The sequence below is a fragment of the Oncorhynchus mykiss genome, chromosome 5, assembly GCF_057628025.1.
Source record: "Oncorhynchus mykiss isolate SJ-2025 chromosome 5, ASM5762802v1, whole genome shotgun sequence".
In the NCBI taxonomy this organism is placed as follows: domain Eukaryota; kingdom Metazoa; phylum Chordata; class Actinopteri; order Salmoniformes; family Salmonidae; genus Oncorhynchus; species Oncorhynchus mykiss.
This window is the reverse complement of record NC_143026.1, coordinates 47,046,188-47,063,761: the sequence shown is the minus strand read 5'-3', so window position 1 is coordinate 47,063,761 and position 17,574 is coordinate 47,046,188. Positions and strand designations below refer to the sequence as shown.

The 17,574-nt window shown below is 42.3% G+C and overlaps 1 protein-coding gene across 2 annotated transcripts; it reads right to left on the bottom strand.

The window, feature by feature from the left end:
* Nucleotides 1-1,510: 1,510 nt before the first annotated feature.
* Nucleotides 1,511-15,702, bottom strand: LOC110523963 (trimeric intracellular cation channel type B). Of its 2 annotated transcripts, XM_090235044.1 has the most exons (7): nt 13,984-14,412; nt 10,404-10,429; nt 7,968-8,124; nt 4,597-4,781; nt 3,619-3,706; nt 3,188-3,305; nt 1,511-2,590 (listed from the first exon to the last, which is right to left on the bottom strand). In XM_090235044.1, the coding sequence occupies exons 3-7, from the start codon at nt 8,072-8,074 to the stop codon at nt 2,279-2,281; spliced, it is 810 nt and encodes a 269-aa protein (XP_090091170.1). In that variant the 5' UTR covers nt 8,075-8,124; nt 10,404-10,429; nt 13,984-14,412; the 3' UTR covers nt 1,511-2,278. The 2 variants fall into 2 exon arrangements, with proteins under 2 accessions (XP_090091170.1, XP_021458816.3); XM_021603141.3 differs by lacking the exon at nt 10,404-10,429 and having other exon boundaries at nt 13,984-15,702.
* Nucleotides 15,703-17,574: the final 1,872 nt, after the last annotated feature.

Sequence of the window (17,574 nt, the reverse complement as noted above, 5' to 3'; positions counted from 1 at the left end):
ACCCAAATGTATAGAACCGTTGGAAAACATAAATATACTGTTTGAAAATGTGAATTAAAAAAATCTATATATTTTTTAAATGTGAATGACATTTTAATTTGGCATACTTTTGGAATAACTGATGTAGAGGAAATGCTGTGCAACCACTGCACCACAGCAGAATCTGAGACAGAGCTGCATTCCCTGACTATTTTTATTTTATTTAAATAAACATATTCAAGGTTTCAAAGACCACTCTGAGGAGGATAGGCTACCCGTCCTGTTGGGGGAGGACGCAGAGAGATGTGGGTTGGCAGCGCACTACATTTCTGCCTGCCATAAGATGAGGGACAGTGTTTGACAAACCAACCAACCTGCACATGTCCTTGTTGTTCAATGTATGCTTATTTTGACCCTTGGTTATTGTTGTCCCGTTGACAATACTGATTATTATTATTCATTATGTTAATATTGTAAATATCCAAAATAAGCTTTGGCAATATGTACATTGTTACGTCATGTCAATAAAGCAAATTGAATTGAGAGCGAGAGACAGCGATTTTAACTACCCAGGACTCACCCTTAGAGTCACATACACGCCGAGCATGAACGCAAGCACTCGCGGAAGTGGTCATACAAACACAGATGACACTAATTGACATGCAGAGGTGATGGCAACTCTGTGGACTGTGAGCATTAGAAAGACAGATATCCGCTACAAGACTCCTTTACGACTAGAGTTTGAACACCACCTCTGTTCTTAATTTGTATTCCTGTGGGACTCCTTTCCAAACTCTGAGGTTATTTTGTGAACTTGAAGGATTTCCAGATTTTCTTTTCCAAAGGTGGTGAAAGTGGGTGAGCTATCAATCAAGTTCTGATGCTACAATGATGCAATGTTTCACTCTTTGTCTTACAGATAGAAATGTTACATCTGTGAGCTCCAATAGTTTCTACTGTTCCAAATCAAAGACATGAGGGAAAACACAACCAATAGACCGAGACACATATAAGGGCAGCATTATTGCACACTAGTTACTCTCAGCTAAAATCTGACCTTTCCTTGGCCTCGTTAAATGGGTCTTGCCCTGGACATGACCACAGCTCAGATAAATACGAGCCATTGTTACATGTGAGAATATAATTGAAGAAGTACATTATCGGTAGGTCGACTCAGAGCTTCGAGACGCTGTATCTGAAAATAGTTCTCCAATCTGAACATCTTTGTATGAAGGTTATCAACTAAAGGTTTTACCATACAAATGTCTTCAAATGTCCAAGTGTTTGCATTTCGGTGTTACTGTAGGAGAACGACAAGGACTCCGATTAAAGTGCACGTGATCATGTACTTTTAAAGCGCTCAAGAGACCTTAAAGCATTCATAAAAGAGTAAGTGCACCAAAAGGCATTCCATTTAGAAATGTGTAATTCAAGTGCATTTCCTTGAGTATAAATAGAATAGAACATATAGAGTAATAATGATATTAACTCTATGTAAAATCTTAAAACATTTCATAGAATGAAACATAGATCAATAAAACAGAATATTTAATATTAAAATACAGTTAAACAGTGGCTGACAGTCATCGATCAGCATCATGGACAGTATTTATCCCTTAGTAAAAACTGGATTCATCAACGCATAATTAGAAAAGGATTATCAAACTTCAATATAAAATAGTAAAATAGATACATTTACTGTATAATATATTAAAATCAGCATAGATTATATTTGCACTCATTCAGCCGGTCCCCAATTTCCTCCCGCTTGGCCATAACTAGCGTTGCAAAATTTCTGGAACGTTCAATAATTTCCCTGGGTTTTCAAAAGTCCTGGTTGAAAGACTCCAGATTTCCTGCTTATTCCCTGATTCCAGGAATCCTCCAACTGGGATTTCGGGAAAACCAGGGAATTCATTGAAAGTTGCAGGAATTTTGCAACCCTAGCCATAATTTGATGTTTGAAGATCTGAAGGATCTGGATAAGTATATACAGGTAGTGGTGAAGCTTTCACCATATTGCTTACACCTTACAGATCTACACACATCAAAGTGTTAGGACCAAGGGGGTGGGGTAGTGAACAAATTGGGACCTATCACAGGATGACGGTGTCACAGGACAAGCAGGGCATCACAGCATATAAATATAATTTATAGAATGGACATCCCCATTCAAGTCAATGTACTAACAGTGGGTGGACTGGCGGCCATATTAAGTGTACCCATGCCTTTACCAGTCAAATTCTAGTGTGCTAAGTGGCTGTCCATTCTATAGACTATATAGTACAGTATACAGTCACTAGTCACTCTTCTTATTGCGCACTGTTTCAGTGCTTTCCGGTTGCTCTTTGGCCTTCTTCGGGGAGCCCTTTCCCCTCTTGTGTGCAGCAGTCATGGACGGGGAGCCTGGGGCTGCTCCGTTCAGGCTCTCACAGGCCTCTTTGATGCTCTTCTTAGTGGCTGTGGATGGCTTCTTCACTACAAGGGTCTTGGTCTCTGTGGTGAGGGTGGTATATGAGGATGGTGACGGACCAGCGAAGAATGCGCTGTATACGACAGACTCGATGGGAGCAAAGGGTGAGGAAGAGGAGCCGGTCAGCATCATCCTTGTCTGGAAAAAAAAGAGGGGTGGAAGGATTTAGAGGAAAAGAGGGTGGAGTGATGAGAATACACTGACTACTACAAAAATGACTAATGAGGAGGTAAATAGATGCTTAATCAGATTAAATGCAACTTTAGTGAGTTGACCGGTGAACTCCAAATGAACATTTGAAAGAGTTCTGAAAACCTGTGCTTAGATTAATCAGAGTCGAGAGCAGGAGACCTCAGTGTGAGAGGATTGAGAAAGAATGACGCAACAAGATGAAAACGATACAAAAGTCTCCTGCTGGGGCAACACCAAGACTAATGTTGAGTCATAGCTAATGATAATGGTAGGTCATTAAAATAACATGGCGAACACTACTACTTAATACATTTTAGAATGTTGTTTGACTTCCATAAACTGTGTGTCCTGGCTGTTTTCCCAGACCCAGATGAATAAACCTATTCCTGTGTTTAAAAAACAACAACTTTCAGCTGAGATCGTCTATTGAGTATGCTTTATTAGTTCATGTCTAGGCTTGATCTGGGTCCGATAAACATACGAGTCCTATAGTGTTAGGGTTGCGGCTAGGGTTAGACTTTGAGGGTTAGGTCAGTGACTGACCTTGTTGACGACGGTGAAGACGGTGTAGAGCAGCATGAGGTGCTGTTTCTGGACAGGGAGGTACTGGTTCTGCTGCAGGGCAAACAGCACCGCTCCTATCAAGGTGACCTTAGTGGGGCTGCACAAACAAAGGTTAAAAGGTCAGAGGTCAACTCAGATGTCATGACTTGTGGTTCTGAACAGATTGTGAGTCACAGCGGGTAGGCATTCAGGATCTCCTCTTTCTCGCTCTCCTCCTCCTCACTCTCCCGTATCAGAATAGGGAGAAGCCCACCAGACAGACAGTATCACACAACAGATCAAATTCAAAGCCAACACAGTCAGCAAGCCAGCGACAGATCTGTCACTCAGTGAGTCTCCAATTATGTCACTGGGTTTCTGTGCACAACATCACACAGAGCCAAGTACGAGCACTGGTAGAGGAGACTTACTAGGTCATCTTTAGAAGCTCGTTGGTCTCTGGCTTCCAGACTCCTCGTACCAGCTGCTCAAAGTTACTGATCAGACCCCCTCCAGCACCTGAAGAGAAGTAAAGGCGGTGTAATTGTCCTGGGCTGTTACAGTAGCCTGTGTAGCCTGATCCCAGATCTGTTTGTGCAGTCTTGCCAGCTCCAGTGGTCTGTTTGGCATGACAATGACCATATGAGTTTGCTATTCAGCATAAACAAATCTGAGACCAGGCTAGTTGCATTATACTATTTTGTTCCAGTAATTTGTCTAAAAAGTCAACTCAATGAGTTTGTTTGTTGCTAAATAAATACTAAGAATATAGTGTGTGTAAAGGCTTCCGGGCTTCATTTTCAGGATCACAATTAGTGTCAACTTAACCTCTTGTTATGTAGAAACATTTTTAAGGACCAAAACTAAGGACATTAACAACGACAACAGTAATGGTTTTGATATCCATTACATTTCTCAAACGCGTCTTATGAATGACTACCTACAAGGCTTTACTTTCCAAATTGATTTGCACACAACGTACCCACTGGGCAAAAACTGGTTGAATCAACGCTCTCTCCACGTCATTTCAACAACAAAAAAATCTATGTGATGACGTTGAATCAACGTGGGAAACTGATTGGATTTGCAGAAAGTCATCAACGTCAGGGAATTTGGTCTTTTTTTCCACCCGACTTTTAACCTTAAAACAATGACATGGTGAATTTGTGTTGGTTGACAACTCAACCGGATGTAAATGAAAACTAGATGTTGGGTATACTTTATAAGTGGGAGAGAGAGCGTTTATGTATCTCTGTGTGTGTGTGTATATGGGCATATTTCGCATGCTTGTCTGTATACACACACAGTGGTACCTTAGCATAGCATATAGTGGCCAGAGGTTGTCAGAATCTGTATGGTTATCAGACTATGCTTGTGTGAATTGCATTCACAATAGATGCCTACTGTACCTTTAGCCCATCCTATAGCGATCATCACCAGCAGTCCATCCTTGTACTTGCTGTGTGCCTGAGCCACACCCCCCAGGACCTTCCATGTGCGGGTCACCTCCTTCATACCCGTCAGCACCAGACGCAGGGGGAAGAAGGTGGTACAGGAGTACACCACGTCCTGGGGGCAGTAGAACACCAGGTACCTAGAATACACACACAGGGAAGGCAGGCATGCACACACACCCAAGCCAGGACTCACTCAGAAATGTATGTACACACGCACACATACCGGCAGACATTTGAGAATGAGCTCTATGTTCACATTCAGTTTACTGTAGTAAACCCCCAGCTATACTGTCTGTTAACAGCAAGCAGTCTTCTATTTGGCCAGCAGAGGGCGGTATTTTACTCAATTCTTCCCACAACCACACAATATACATTCACGAAGTAGTGAGTAATATCTTACAGCAAAACTGCAGTGATGCCTCACACTGAGGAGCAGTGCCTTAGACCCCTGCGCCACTCGGGAGCCCCCAGTATATATTACCTTGAGTGTAATTGAATAATGACATATTCTAGCCTGGTCCCAGATCTGTTTGTGCCGTCTTGCCAAATCCCATGGTCAACATTGCCATGCTAAACATATACAGCACAAATAGATCTGGGACCAGGATTGGCTAATTCCTGTGTGGTCATTTACCCACTTATTTGCATATTCTGTTACACAAGTGTATGTTATCAAAACACCCATAGGCCTACTAAAATCCACAAGGTAACTAAAATTGAATTTAAAGTGGTAAATGATCTTAGACCCAACCCGGATGCCAAACAGCTCTCTGTCTTTGTACTCTTATATTTAAGTGCTGCATTCGACACGGTTGACCACGATGTCCTTCTGGACAGACTGGAGAGGTGGGTTGGTCTCTCCTGTTCGGTTCTAAATTGGTTTAGGACCTATTTAACCAGTTGAGAGTTTGTCACCCTTGGTGAACATAACTCAGAGAAAATACATATCATATGTGGAGTTCCACAAGGGTCTGGTACTGTTCAGTTTATATATATATCCCCTTCTCAGCATTATGAGAAGTCACAACATTTATTTTCACTGCTACACAGAAGATACACGACTTTACATTTGTGTCAGAGGATTTTAGCTCCACAAATAAATGATTAGACTATTAGTGATTTAAATACTTGGGTGGCACACAAGTTCCTCCAGCTAAATCAAGACAAGACCAAGGTACTTGTTGGAGCCAAAGCACAGAGAGGGAATCAAAGGGGAATCAAAATCAAACATTGGGAATGTGAAAAAGGTGTGGCCGTTTCTCTCTCAGGCTGATACAGACAAGACTCATCCATGCTTTTATTACAAGCAGGCTTGACTACTGTATTGCTCTCCTGTCTGGTCTACCCAAGAAAGCCATTGGTCAACTGCTAAACATACAGGATGCTGCAGCAACGGGCACTGATGGAGAGCACACATTACACCAGTTAAGGTCTCTGCACTGGCTGCCTGTGAGATTTAGAATTAATTTTAACATTCTACTGGTTTCCAAATCCATCCACAATACATGTCGGACATACTTTTAAGGTATGTACTCAGTCGGTCCCTCAGGTCCTCTGGCCTTTTAAAAACGTCTTAAGGCTAGGCGTCCCACTAACGGGACAACTTCCTGTGAAACTGGAGGGCGCGCAATTCAAATAAATAATCATACGAATTATGGATATTAAACATTTAGGAGCATACAAGTGTCTTATAGCGGTTAAAATCTTAAATTGTTAATCTAACTGTACTGTCTGATTTACAATAGGCTTTACAGCGAAAACATGCCATGCGATTGTTTGAGGACTGCGCCCCACATCCAAATATTTTTCCACTAGCACAGGTTTCATAAATTCAAATCCTCTTCTGATTTGTCATCTAAAAGGGTCCCGGCTACAACATGTAGTGTCGTTTTGTTAGATAGAATCCTTCTTTATATCCCAAAAAGTCAGTTTAGTTGGCGCCATCAATTTGAATAATCCAGTCATTCAACATGCAGAGAAAGGAATCCAAATCGCTACTGCTAAACTTCAATAAAACGAGTCCAAATACCTTTATTTAATTCTCAGATACCCTAAAATGTAATTAAAACTATAATATTTCATATGGAAAGATGTTCAATAGGAAAACGATATTAGCAGGTGCGCATCTTCTTCGTCCCGCGCACGTAGACTGATTTCCAAGACTGTATCCCTGTACTAAAACTCATAATTCTTCCTCGTTTGGGAAGAAAGACGCCTGAAACCTTGAACGAAGACTACTGACATCCAGGGGAAGCCATAGGAATTGCATACTGGGAGCTAGATAAACATTTTTCCCTATACATTCTATTGGAATTTCTGGTTGGTTTTTCTCATACCATATCTATTGTGTTATAGTCTCCTACATTATTTTAACATTTCTACAAACTTCAAAGGGTTTTCTTTCCAATGGTACCAATTATATGCATATCCTGGCTTCAGGGCCTGAGCAACAGGCAGTTTACTTTGGGCACGTCAGTCAGGTGGAAATGGAGAAAAATAGTTAACTTCTTCAGGGTAGGGTCTATCTCAAAGCCTAGGACCAAGAGGCATGGAGAGGCAGCCTTCAGTGGTTATGCCCCAGCCTCTGGAATAGCCTGCCAGCTAACCAGAGGGGAGCTGAAACAGTGGACATATTTAAAAGAGATCTTAAAAAACAGATTTTTAGCTTTTATTTTCCTAAGGGTGCTTTTTAGTTGTTCAGTTTGTGTCACTATTTTGTTTTTAAAAATCTTGTGTAGTAAATATTTAAGCTTTTTTTATTTTTTTATTTTTTTTTCCTGTAAAGCAAATTGCGTTGCATTCCATGTCTGAAATAAATAAAGCTTGATTTGATTTGACAAAGACAGGTTCTTAAATGTCCTTGTTTAAAAATAATGTACAGCACAGTTCAGTCAGTAAGCAAATGTTGCATACAGTATGCATGTTGGGTTCCCCCCAGCAGAGGGCACTAAAACACTATGGTATTGAAAAGGAAGCATGGTAGACGCGTTTTTAAAAATGTTTTAATAGGTGTATTTTATTCAGCCCTTTCCCCTGCTGCGAGGCTCTCCCAGTCTGGATACACCTCACAGAGAATCTATGGTCCATTGGTTCTCAGGGTACACTGAATGCAATCTACACAGTATTCTAGTGTGTATTCCAATGTCTTTCCCAGAGACACTGCATGTTGGGCTGTTTTCCTGTGATTGCTCGCTCTCTAGCCCACACTCCATCTCTCCCTCCACTCACCAGATAAGAGGCCATGAGGACATTGGCACTGTTCGACATAGGGGCCATCTCTGTCCCCTACCTCCCTCTGATCTCTTAAAGCTAAGAGGACTCACCATATGACAGAGGCCATGAGAACGCTGGTGCTGTTGGACAGGAAGGCTATGGGGGCCTCAGCCATCATGAAACCTGAGAGAATGCCCCCTCCGAAGCAGTAGAGCATGGAACTGAACCAGCAGGCAAACGGGCTCCTCCGCGCCACCTCCAGAGCTCCTGAAACCCAGTCCCCAGCGGTTAGTTTATCTAAAACTAAGTAAAATAAAGTGCAATATAACATGACAATGTGTCCAGGGCAGTTTAAATATTAACTACAGTAGATATAGAACTGAGAACCAGGTCAGCCACAGGACTAGGATATGTGCTCGTCTCACCTACACACATTGATACAGATATGAGAATCAGTTTTCTAGGACTTCAGAGTAAAGTGCAGAGTTAAGAGCTCAAACGTTTGTTGATTAGGGCTAGTATCTGCTCAATTAAGATAAGTATGGTCTCCTTCACTCAGACTATGGTCACTGCCTCTTAAAGGAAGGAATTCTAGATCAACTAGGATCGACTATTAAGAAAGTGGAAGTCTATGTATTAGGGACAGACACAGGTAGTTGGGTCACTCAGGTCAGCCAAAAGGTCATTACACCACAAACAGTGTGGCAAACAAGCTAATAAACCCCACCTACTCTGACAAATAAATGTTAAAAATATGGCTAAATATAGTATGTTCACATGGTGAAAATGTACTAGTCAAGTACAAGATCAAGTTGCAACCACTTGGTCACCAAAGATGGAGGGTCAAAAAGATCATGGCTTGAATGGAGGGAGGTGGGTCCGGAAAATGATTGTTGATGGAGTCTGCTGATGTACAGGATCAAGTTCCTACCAGTCCAGTCCACCATGTGAGCATAGGACGTACATAGCTGAGGCCCTTCTCAGAGCCATATTTAGCACCTTGGCTCTGGCCCTTCCTCGTCTTAAATTGGCCATTTCCCAAGTAGTCTACTTCCTGGTCTCAAGGTTAGCCCCACGCTAACTAAATCCTGTAATGCCAGCCTGGTTAATCTGAGGGATTGAAGAGATTAAAGACTTCTGGAGAGGCAGGCAAGGAACCTTCCTGCCCTGAGCACAAACACAACTAGGAAGCCATGTTATTTAGAGTTCTCTCTATTGAACACAACTAAGGCTTCCTTTATTATAAGACACTTCCCATTGTCTCAATAATTAAAAACGACAGTAGTGTTTATCCTGTTGTGTTTTCTAAAACAAATCAATTTCTGTATTTTGAAAGTTTTATTGACAGGATAAATTGAAAACAGTGGAGAGAGAGAAATCAAATCCATGCAGCTCTTCTGTGGCAATGTGTGGTCTGGAGTTGGTAACAACAATGCCTTGACCAAATTCCAACACATCCAACAGTGGTTAGGGGAGAGAGGTTAAGAGAGGTTTTACAGGAGGAACTACAACCGTATCTGCAGTGTAACTATCTAATCGCAGGGCTCCTGGCATACTGTTTACATATCACATGATATAGATCAAGCAATGCGGATTAGTGATTACCTGTTTCCAAGAGAGGGTGAGCGACAGTACACAGTTGGCACACACACATACAGAAACACACAAAGCAAAAGCAAATACGCGCAACACACAAAACATACACCAACGGTTCCGCACAACTCCAAATCTCAGGCGTCACCAAACAACCATTTGCACAACCAGTCAATAGCGGATGAAAATGTATATTGTGCATCACAGTTCACTATAGATGGACACTCAGCTTTGCGCAACAGTACCCATCTGAACACACACACACACACACACACACACCAGAACTGACAGCCTACATGGTCGGCGGCATTTGTGCCGTTTGCCGTTGGAGCAAGGTAGTTGATGTTGCAACTCAAGTCGGGGTTACAGCACATCAACAACATCCCTAAGCAAAAGAACTGCCGTCATGCAAACCATCAATTGAAAGCAGGTCGTGGTCAATTGACGGAAGGTTATAACAGCCGTAATAACCTTTGAACGAGCTTAGTAAACAGTTAAATCACTGTGATAGCAGGAGGAGCGGTGTAACCATGGCTCCTTCAGATCACTGACACAACAACGCTTAACAGGTTGTTATGGTGAAATATTTAACCTACCCGTTTAAATATACCCCGGTCCCAGATCTGTTTGTGTTCACTTACCAACTCCTATCAGAGTTGTCACACCAAACAGTTCGCAAGTCCACACAAACAGATCTGGGACTAGGCTTGGTTAAATGAAGGTAGTAAACAAAGAAAAGCGTGGCGGCCATGCATGCACCAGATCTGGGACAAAGCCTTCTGGATAGAAGATTTGTCAACAGTGGATCTCTAAAGATGAGTTTACTCAGAGCCATATACTGTATATAGTCTATACATACTGTTTGACTCTGGATGGATTTTTATAGAAGGTGGATGGGATTGTTACGGTAATGACATGTAGTAATAAGTTGTACTTATGAAGTAGTAACATACCTGTCTACTGGGAAACATACTGTAACCTGTAACATAACCAAAAGGCACAACATTCATGAATATGCCTATACAAAAGAGTTCAATGATAAATAGTGCAGATAGTTAGTTCAATGACATGTATGCAAATGTGTACACAACATCTACTGTAGGTGTTATATCGCCTGAGTATAGGCATAGTGTTGGGAACACGTAGCACTGTTTAGAGAGAGGATTTCTTTCTCCCATGAGAACTGATCAGACAGCAGAGAAACAGAGTTGGTTATTTTGTTACAAAGGCCTGGAGCAGTGTGTTTCGCCACATACAGCAGCAGCGTGTGAAATTAGCTGTGATGAGCTTCCTGTAGTTGAAAAGCAGTTCATGCCTTGAGGGCTATATAAGCAGCAGAGCTAGCAGAGCCAGCCAAGCAACAAAAATTAAGGAAGGCCGCTTCCCCCCATTTAGCATAAGTAAACAAGAGAGGTGAGAGGTTGTGTCAACTAATACGTTCCACTGCATATCTGTAATTATTGAAGCTCGTTGAATCGTCTATCCCTTGCACACTGAGAATCCCTTGAGAATGGGTGAACGAACTGGTTATGCTGCCAGCTAGGGATATTGATTGTGTGGGTTGTTGAGTTTTTGCTTCAAGAGAAAGCCTAAAACATTTGAATTACGTCATGTAAAGTGCTGTGCTTCTCCTTTCGTGAATCACAGTATTTGCCTGTTGAATATACAGTCCCAATAAAAGACAGGAAGTGTTCACAATGTTTCCATTGTGACATTTCTGTGACCCCTTTACTTTTGCATTTGGACAGGTACAGTGTGACAAATTACACCCCAAAAAGGAACGCTTGCTGGAATCCAATCTCTCGTCACAAACCAGCAGAAAGAGTAACCCTGCAGAGGTTTAGCTTTTTTTAGGTTGTGCAGGAGACACTATACACTTCACCCTGACCACCATGCCTCGAGAGACCTTGGTTACTAGCACATTTTGCATTCTGAGGGCATTTACAAGTCAAATCTGATCTCGCTGTCAGGCTGGCCTCCTTGGATAGTTATGGGTAAAGCAAAGACAACATCCTGGTGTCGTGCTGCTATGTAGTTTGTTGTGGTGAGTAGAGTTGGCCCCAGTCTGATTTTTCACGTACGCTTTCTCCAAACAGGAAGGAACAGAATGTGGTGTAACCCCTGTCTCTCTGTTGTTCCGGTCTACCGGGTTCATTTACTGGGTTTCTATAGCTGCGGTTTGTTACTAGACCCCGTTTAGAAAACACTGATGTATGTCGCTCTGAGAGACTAGTTTTACGTCACAGAATCCTCAGAGTCCGGGAGTGACTTCTCTCTCTCTCGTTCAGTCCGTTTGTCTTTCTGGGTCTGTCTCTCTGGGCTAGGTCACCTCTGTGAGAACTTGAGGATGGGGCACTTCTTTTAATATTCCAGACTGTACACAGAATGAACTAATGCTGCGTTTTTCCATTTTAGATGGCAGACAGACCTCCCACTTCCTGCACAACTCACTCAGTGAAGTTTGTTTGGACACGGCTTGAAATAACTGTATAAAGACAAGTGCTCATGAAAAATACTTGGTGTTTATTATAAACACCATCTACATATCAGTGGTGCTTTTCAAGTGGCTCTAAATGTACAATGTGCCAGTTGTTTCCATGAAAAATGTCAAGTCTGAGTGCTTTGTGGGAATCATGACAAGATCCAGTGCTGTCTAAAAATGAAGGCCAGCCAGAACAGGATGGAAGACAGAGGGGAAAAGAACAGGCTCTTTTGGAACATTCCTTTCTGGGATCAAATAGGATTTGGAACTTAGAATCTAATAAGTTCTCTGTGGCATAAGTTCTAGAATTGATCCCTGATATGGCTGTAGATTCCACTAAAATGGCTTTCTGTGTTGTAGAAGCCATCATAATACAGGCAAGGCTATGACCATATCGTGTCACACACACATTCTCCACACACCCAGGGGAGGGGTTATATTAGGACCACTGGTGCATGTTGGGTGACCGTGTGATATTTTGGGAGGTTGACAGCAGAGGAAAACTGCACGAGGGCAACCCCCTCCATTACTCACACCCAGGAAGCCTGTGGGACATATAGACTGTACCCCAATTGACACCCTATTCCAAATTTTGTAGGGAATATGGTGCCATTTGGGATGCAGATCATAGCCTATAGGATCAGCAGTGGCTGAGGTATTGACAGGCCAGAGGGAATGAGATGTCAGTGAAGTCACACTAGCTCTAACCCTGCTGTTTGTTTCAGACCTGGGTTCAAGTACTATTAGATATCATTTCAAATTCTTTATCTGGGCTTGATTGAGCTTGCCTGCCGCAATGGAACCAATAGAAAAGTCACAAAAAAGCAACTATTCATCTGGCACTCCAGACAGACTAGAGTAAATGCTTGAATATTTTTATTTTATTTTGAACTCGGGTCTGGTTTGTTTGGGGAAAAGGTCAACATTGAAATTGTTAAACTCCACCTGTCTCTAAACTGAGCCACTATAAGAGTGACATAAATATAACAGACTTGGCATAGTGTCAGGCAACCCGATGTCCAGTAGGCCTGTACTGTAGCTGCTACCTATATCACAATGGATAGTGCCAGTGATAATGTGTTTGTTGTAAATGTTAAGATAACATCTCTATGACGTCAATACAGCCATGCCATTGACTAATTTACTTTCATTGACCTTTAAGCTTAACAACATTATCGTGATTCATGAAGAATAGGCTACAGTAGTTGTTTGTGTTCTCTAAATCACACGCTCTGTGTTATTATCCATTTATAGCCTACTGTAGGTCATAATCTACATTTGGGTCACGTTTTTCCATCCTTGACTCATTCGCCTCCCTTCTCAAGCACAGAGTATCAAAAATCTTATATCTGCAAATCTCCAGTTACATACAGTTCAGGCTACAGTTTTAATCTTAAGTAATTAGTCCCCACGCCCTGATACAGCACAATACACAATCTCACTATGTTTGTGGGAGAGGGATTGTGTGTGTGGTTGTGTGTGTGTGTGCACAATCACTGTCCACTACATGAACTTCAAGGATGCAAAAGCGGAATGACTTGACCTTGTTAAAGTCAACTGGGCAAACAGATAAAAACATAAATAGATTTAGCTAGGACTCATGCATAACTTTGTCACTTTTGTTATATGAGGGATGTCAATTATCAAATGAATCCCGCAGCAGTTATCCATTCCCTAAGATCATTATGCCACCCAGCTGGGGTTATTTCGAAAATGAAAACATAACCGTAGACTACGTCAACATTCAACGTGGCCAAAAACGTTGAGTTGTGTGGAACGCTCTATCAAGTTTCACGTTCTCACACGCTTAATCGAACGCGTACTGACACGTCTGGTGTGGCGGCAACTCGCTCGAGGCTGAAATCTGTCATCAGTGAGCAAAAAGTGTAGTACTTAAGCCTCGCCTTATTGTCATGAAAATATGGAAAGTAACGAGGCAAAACAGTCAATCGGCAAGTAGATAGATTAAGCGTTATAACAGTTATAGCTGGGCTACTGTGGTAAACTAGACCGGTCAATGTCAACCCGCCGTTGGAACGGTCTTTGCTTACCTGGCTGTTCTCGCAGTGCCATCACTGAGACAACGTAATGCGCCGTGTCAAAGTATGGAAACATGGACAGACCAGCCAGTCCATGGGACACTTCGTCCAAATTCAGAACCCCAAACAAATCCATATTTCTGTTACTCTGGAATCCCTCGAGTTGAGTGCTCTCTACTTCTAATCTTCGAGGTGTTTAAATAAGTGGCAGTTGTCCAACTCCGAGCATCTGTAGCAGTCTTTCGTGTCTGTCTTGTCTTCAGAGTTCAGATCGAAACAGCTGGTTCTGACGAGCACAAAACTGGCAACACCTGGTTAGCGGTCAGCAACGGCTCCCTATGGACAAGGGACAGCCAATGCAAGGCCATTGACATCAGGATGCGGAATTCCGGCTACGTCGGTCCGTCAACGGTGTGGCGGTTGGAGCGAGCGGGGCTCTCTGATTGGCAAGAAGTGGAAGGATGAGCCTATCAGAGGTGCGTGTGTGGCTCGCGGAGTGACGCTATAGGACAGGTTCTCGCAATGCACTTCTGCACGCGCGTGGACACACACACACACACACACACACACAAGCATACAGAGTTGCAACTATTTACGTATTTGTAATGACATGAGCAGCAGGTACAGTTATGCACAGGTTATTATCGTTGCAACTGTTTACATTGTGCATAGGTAGCGTGTAACAACTGTGTAGCTGCACTTTGCATCAGTCATTACAGTATGAAAGCCTACCTGTCAAAAAGAAAAACGGGATGCATGTTTTATGTGTAGGTTTATTTTGATCGAGCAGTTCATGAACATGAACAAGAACATGTCTACCTACTGTAGTTTAAGTTGGGGGCTCAACCATTGACTTAGATAGACATCGCATCTTTGTATCTGTCCCATTATGGCGCCTGTGAGAGCACGGCAGCGCCATGGAGCCCACCTCCATTTTCAATAAATATTCTTCTTCTATATCTATAAATTGGCAAACAAACTGAAAGGGTACACACTGCCACTTGGAGCATGTTGCTTGAACTGGTATAAGTCCAAGGTTGGCGATTTGCTGCCACCTGCAGTTATGGAACGTTTGCTCAGAGGTATAATTAATTGGCTGACATAGCGTGCAAGAAGATGTTTGGGGGTGGGGGTTCTACGATTTTTGTTATTTTTTATTTTTTTGCTGACGTTACAGATGGCTATATCGGGCCTTTATACAGGACTAGTAAAGGACTTTTTTTTTTAAACTTTTTTATTTTAATTATGATTTTTCATGGGATGCTGCAGCACCCTCAGCACCCCTACTTCCCACAGCTATGTTGGCTGATAATCTCTCCTGGTGACCTGGATGGAATTATGTGATCCTTCCTTAACCCATAGGAGGTCCCACCCAGTTGACTACTTCAAAATGGGGAAAGTCCTCAATGGCGCTGCCCAGGGCCAGCGTTATGGGGCCTGGCCCACCCTACTCTACCTCCATGCTCGTCCAAATAAAATATGGAAATATTCATTGTTAATTTGACCGAGGCAAGCGCCCACAGAAAGGCACATCTCAATCTCAGATAAAGCATCTGAGCGAGCGAAACAGCGCCCCTCTGTCTCAGTATGTGTAGACCATGAATCTGAAGCTGTCTGGACAAAAATAGTATGGCATGTCATATCATGTCATGAACTCAAGCTTACGGACAATGTCAAATGTGATATAGCGAAGCACCTGAGTGAGAAAGGTGTGCAATTACGCAGGTACTTTCCCAAACCGGATGACACAAACAACTGGATTTGTTATCCCTTTCATGCCCTGCCTCCAGTCCACTTGCCGAAATCTGAACAAGAGAGCCTCATCAAAATTGCAACAAGTGGTTCTGTGAAAATTGTATTTAATCAGAAGCCACTGTATCCTGGCTTGGCAAATTGCGATTTTAAGACTCTGACGACCTTTTTCACTTCCCACGAGCCGGGTTGTGACAGAAACTCACGCTCATTCTTATGTTTAATAAATGTATCGTATAGTGTGTGTGTGTGGCAGGCTTACAGTGATGGCAAAAAAACAACATTTGAGCTGGAGGTTGAATGTTTGAAGGGGCTATAAAAAGTTTGGGAACCACTGGGCTAGATGATACAATGTTGTGTGACAGATTTGGGTTGGACCCAGTTGATTGATTTGATACACTAGCTAGGTTTCCATACAATTGGCAACAGATTTTCATGCGAATATTCTAGAATCTGCATAAAGAAAATATGTCCCTTTTCCCACCAAGTGGTATGTTTCCACCACAGGCGCAACTTTGGTTTTAGAAGTGGGTGGGACATAATTATTATTATTAGATTTTTTATTTTTTATCCAGTTGGATAAACACTTCAAACAGCCTATCCGACCGCTCGGAGGCGTCCACAAGGTTCCTGACGCACATCTTTGCCTTGTTTTGTATCACATTCCAATGATAAAACAGGGGGGGACAAGAATGCAATTACATTTTCGCTTAGGTTTTCATGTAGAAAATAAAAATCCAACTCTACCATAGTTTTGTCACAAAAACTGTTGGTTTAATAGCAAATGTGCTTACCCTGGTCTTGAGATGATTATGGATAAGAGTGAGAATATTTTTTTGATGTCAAATGGCGGTCAAGCATAGATCATCACGTCACCAGAAAAAGACACTCGATATTTATTGGAAAGCAGCATCTAACTCATCACTGTGAGGTTTATCATAACTTATTTTGTCTGTGGCCTAATAAACTACATGGTTTCCCGAGTCGTAGTGGGAGGACCACACACCACATCACACCATATCATTGACTCCAAATGTACATTCAAAATGATGGTTATTGTATCAATAGCAAAGGCATTGCCACTGCCATTTCCTGCATAACTAATTTCACCAACACATAAAGATCCCACCATGTCTAACAAACAAATCTTTATTTTTTACACAATATGACTTTACTCGCATAACAACTGTGGATGGAAACGTGGTCAATGTCGCACTTCACTAGAGGTAGCTCAAGACAGATACTGTAGAAAAGGAGGCGGACAGATGGAGTAGACAGATAAAGAACCTGTCCTGAATTTTCATCAGGTTTATATTTGTCAGCTTTATAGGCCTATGTTTTTTTACGTAGTTGATGATGGAAGTTTTCTCCACCCAGCACAGCCAGAAGAGGACTGGCCACCCCTCAGAACCTGGTTCCTTTCTTCCTAGAAACCCTGCCTTTCTAGGGAGTTTTTTAGAGCCACCGTGCTTCTACGTCTGCATTGCTTGCTGTTTGGGGTTTTAGGCTTGGCTTCAGGATAGCACTTTGTGACATCTGCTGATGTAACAAGGGCTTTATAAATACATTTGATTGATTGATTGATACGCTGTCATTATTGAAATGAAACAGTTCCACAAAATCATAACTGCCGTGCAGATCGGTAGGATCAATTGTAAGCTTCCCCAAACTTAAACGTTCTGCCGACATCTAGGTCATTTAACAGGCACTCTCATCCAAAGCAAATGCACATCAAAATGTTTTACCTGGTCGGCTCAGGGGTTTGAACCAGCAACCTTTGAGTTACAGTTACTGGCCCGACGCTCTTAACCACTAGGCTACTTGCCTACAGTTTTACTATAACACCCATTC

Coding starts and splice junctions, on each gene's coding strand:
- LOC110523963 (XM_021603141.3), bottom strand. CDS start 14,107: ATGGATTTGTTTGGGGTTCTGAATTTGGACGAAGTGTCCCATGGACTG. Junction 3,306..3,618: donor GAGCTTCTAAAGATGACCTA/GTAAGTCTCCTC, acceptor TTGTTTGTGCAG/CCCCACTAAGGTCACCTTGA. Junction 2,591..3,187: donor TCTTCACCGTCGTCAACAAG/GTCAGTCACTGA, acceptor TTTTTTTTCCAG/ACAAGGATGATGCTGACCGG.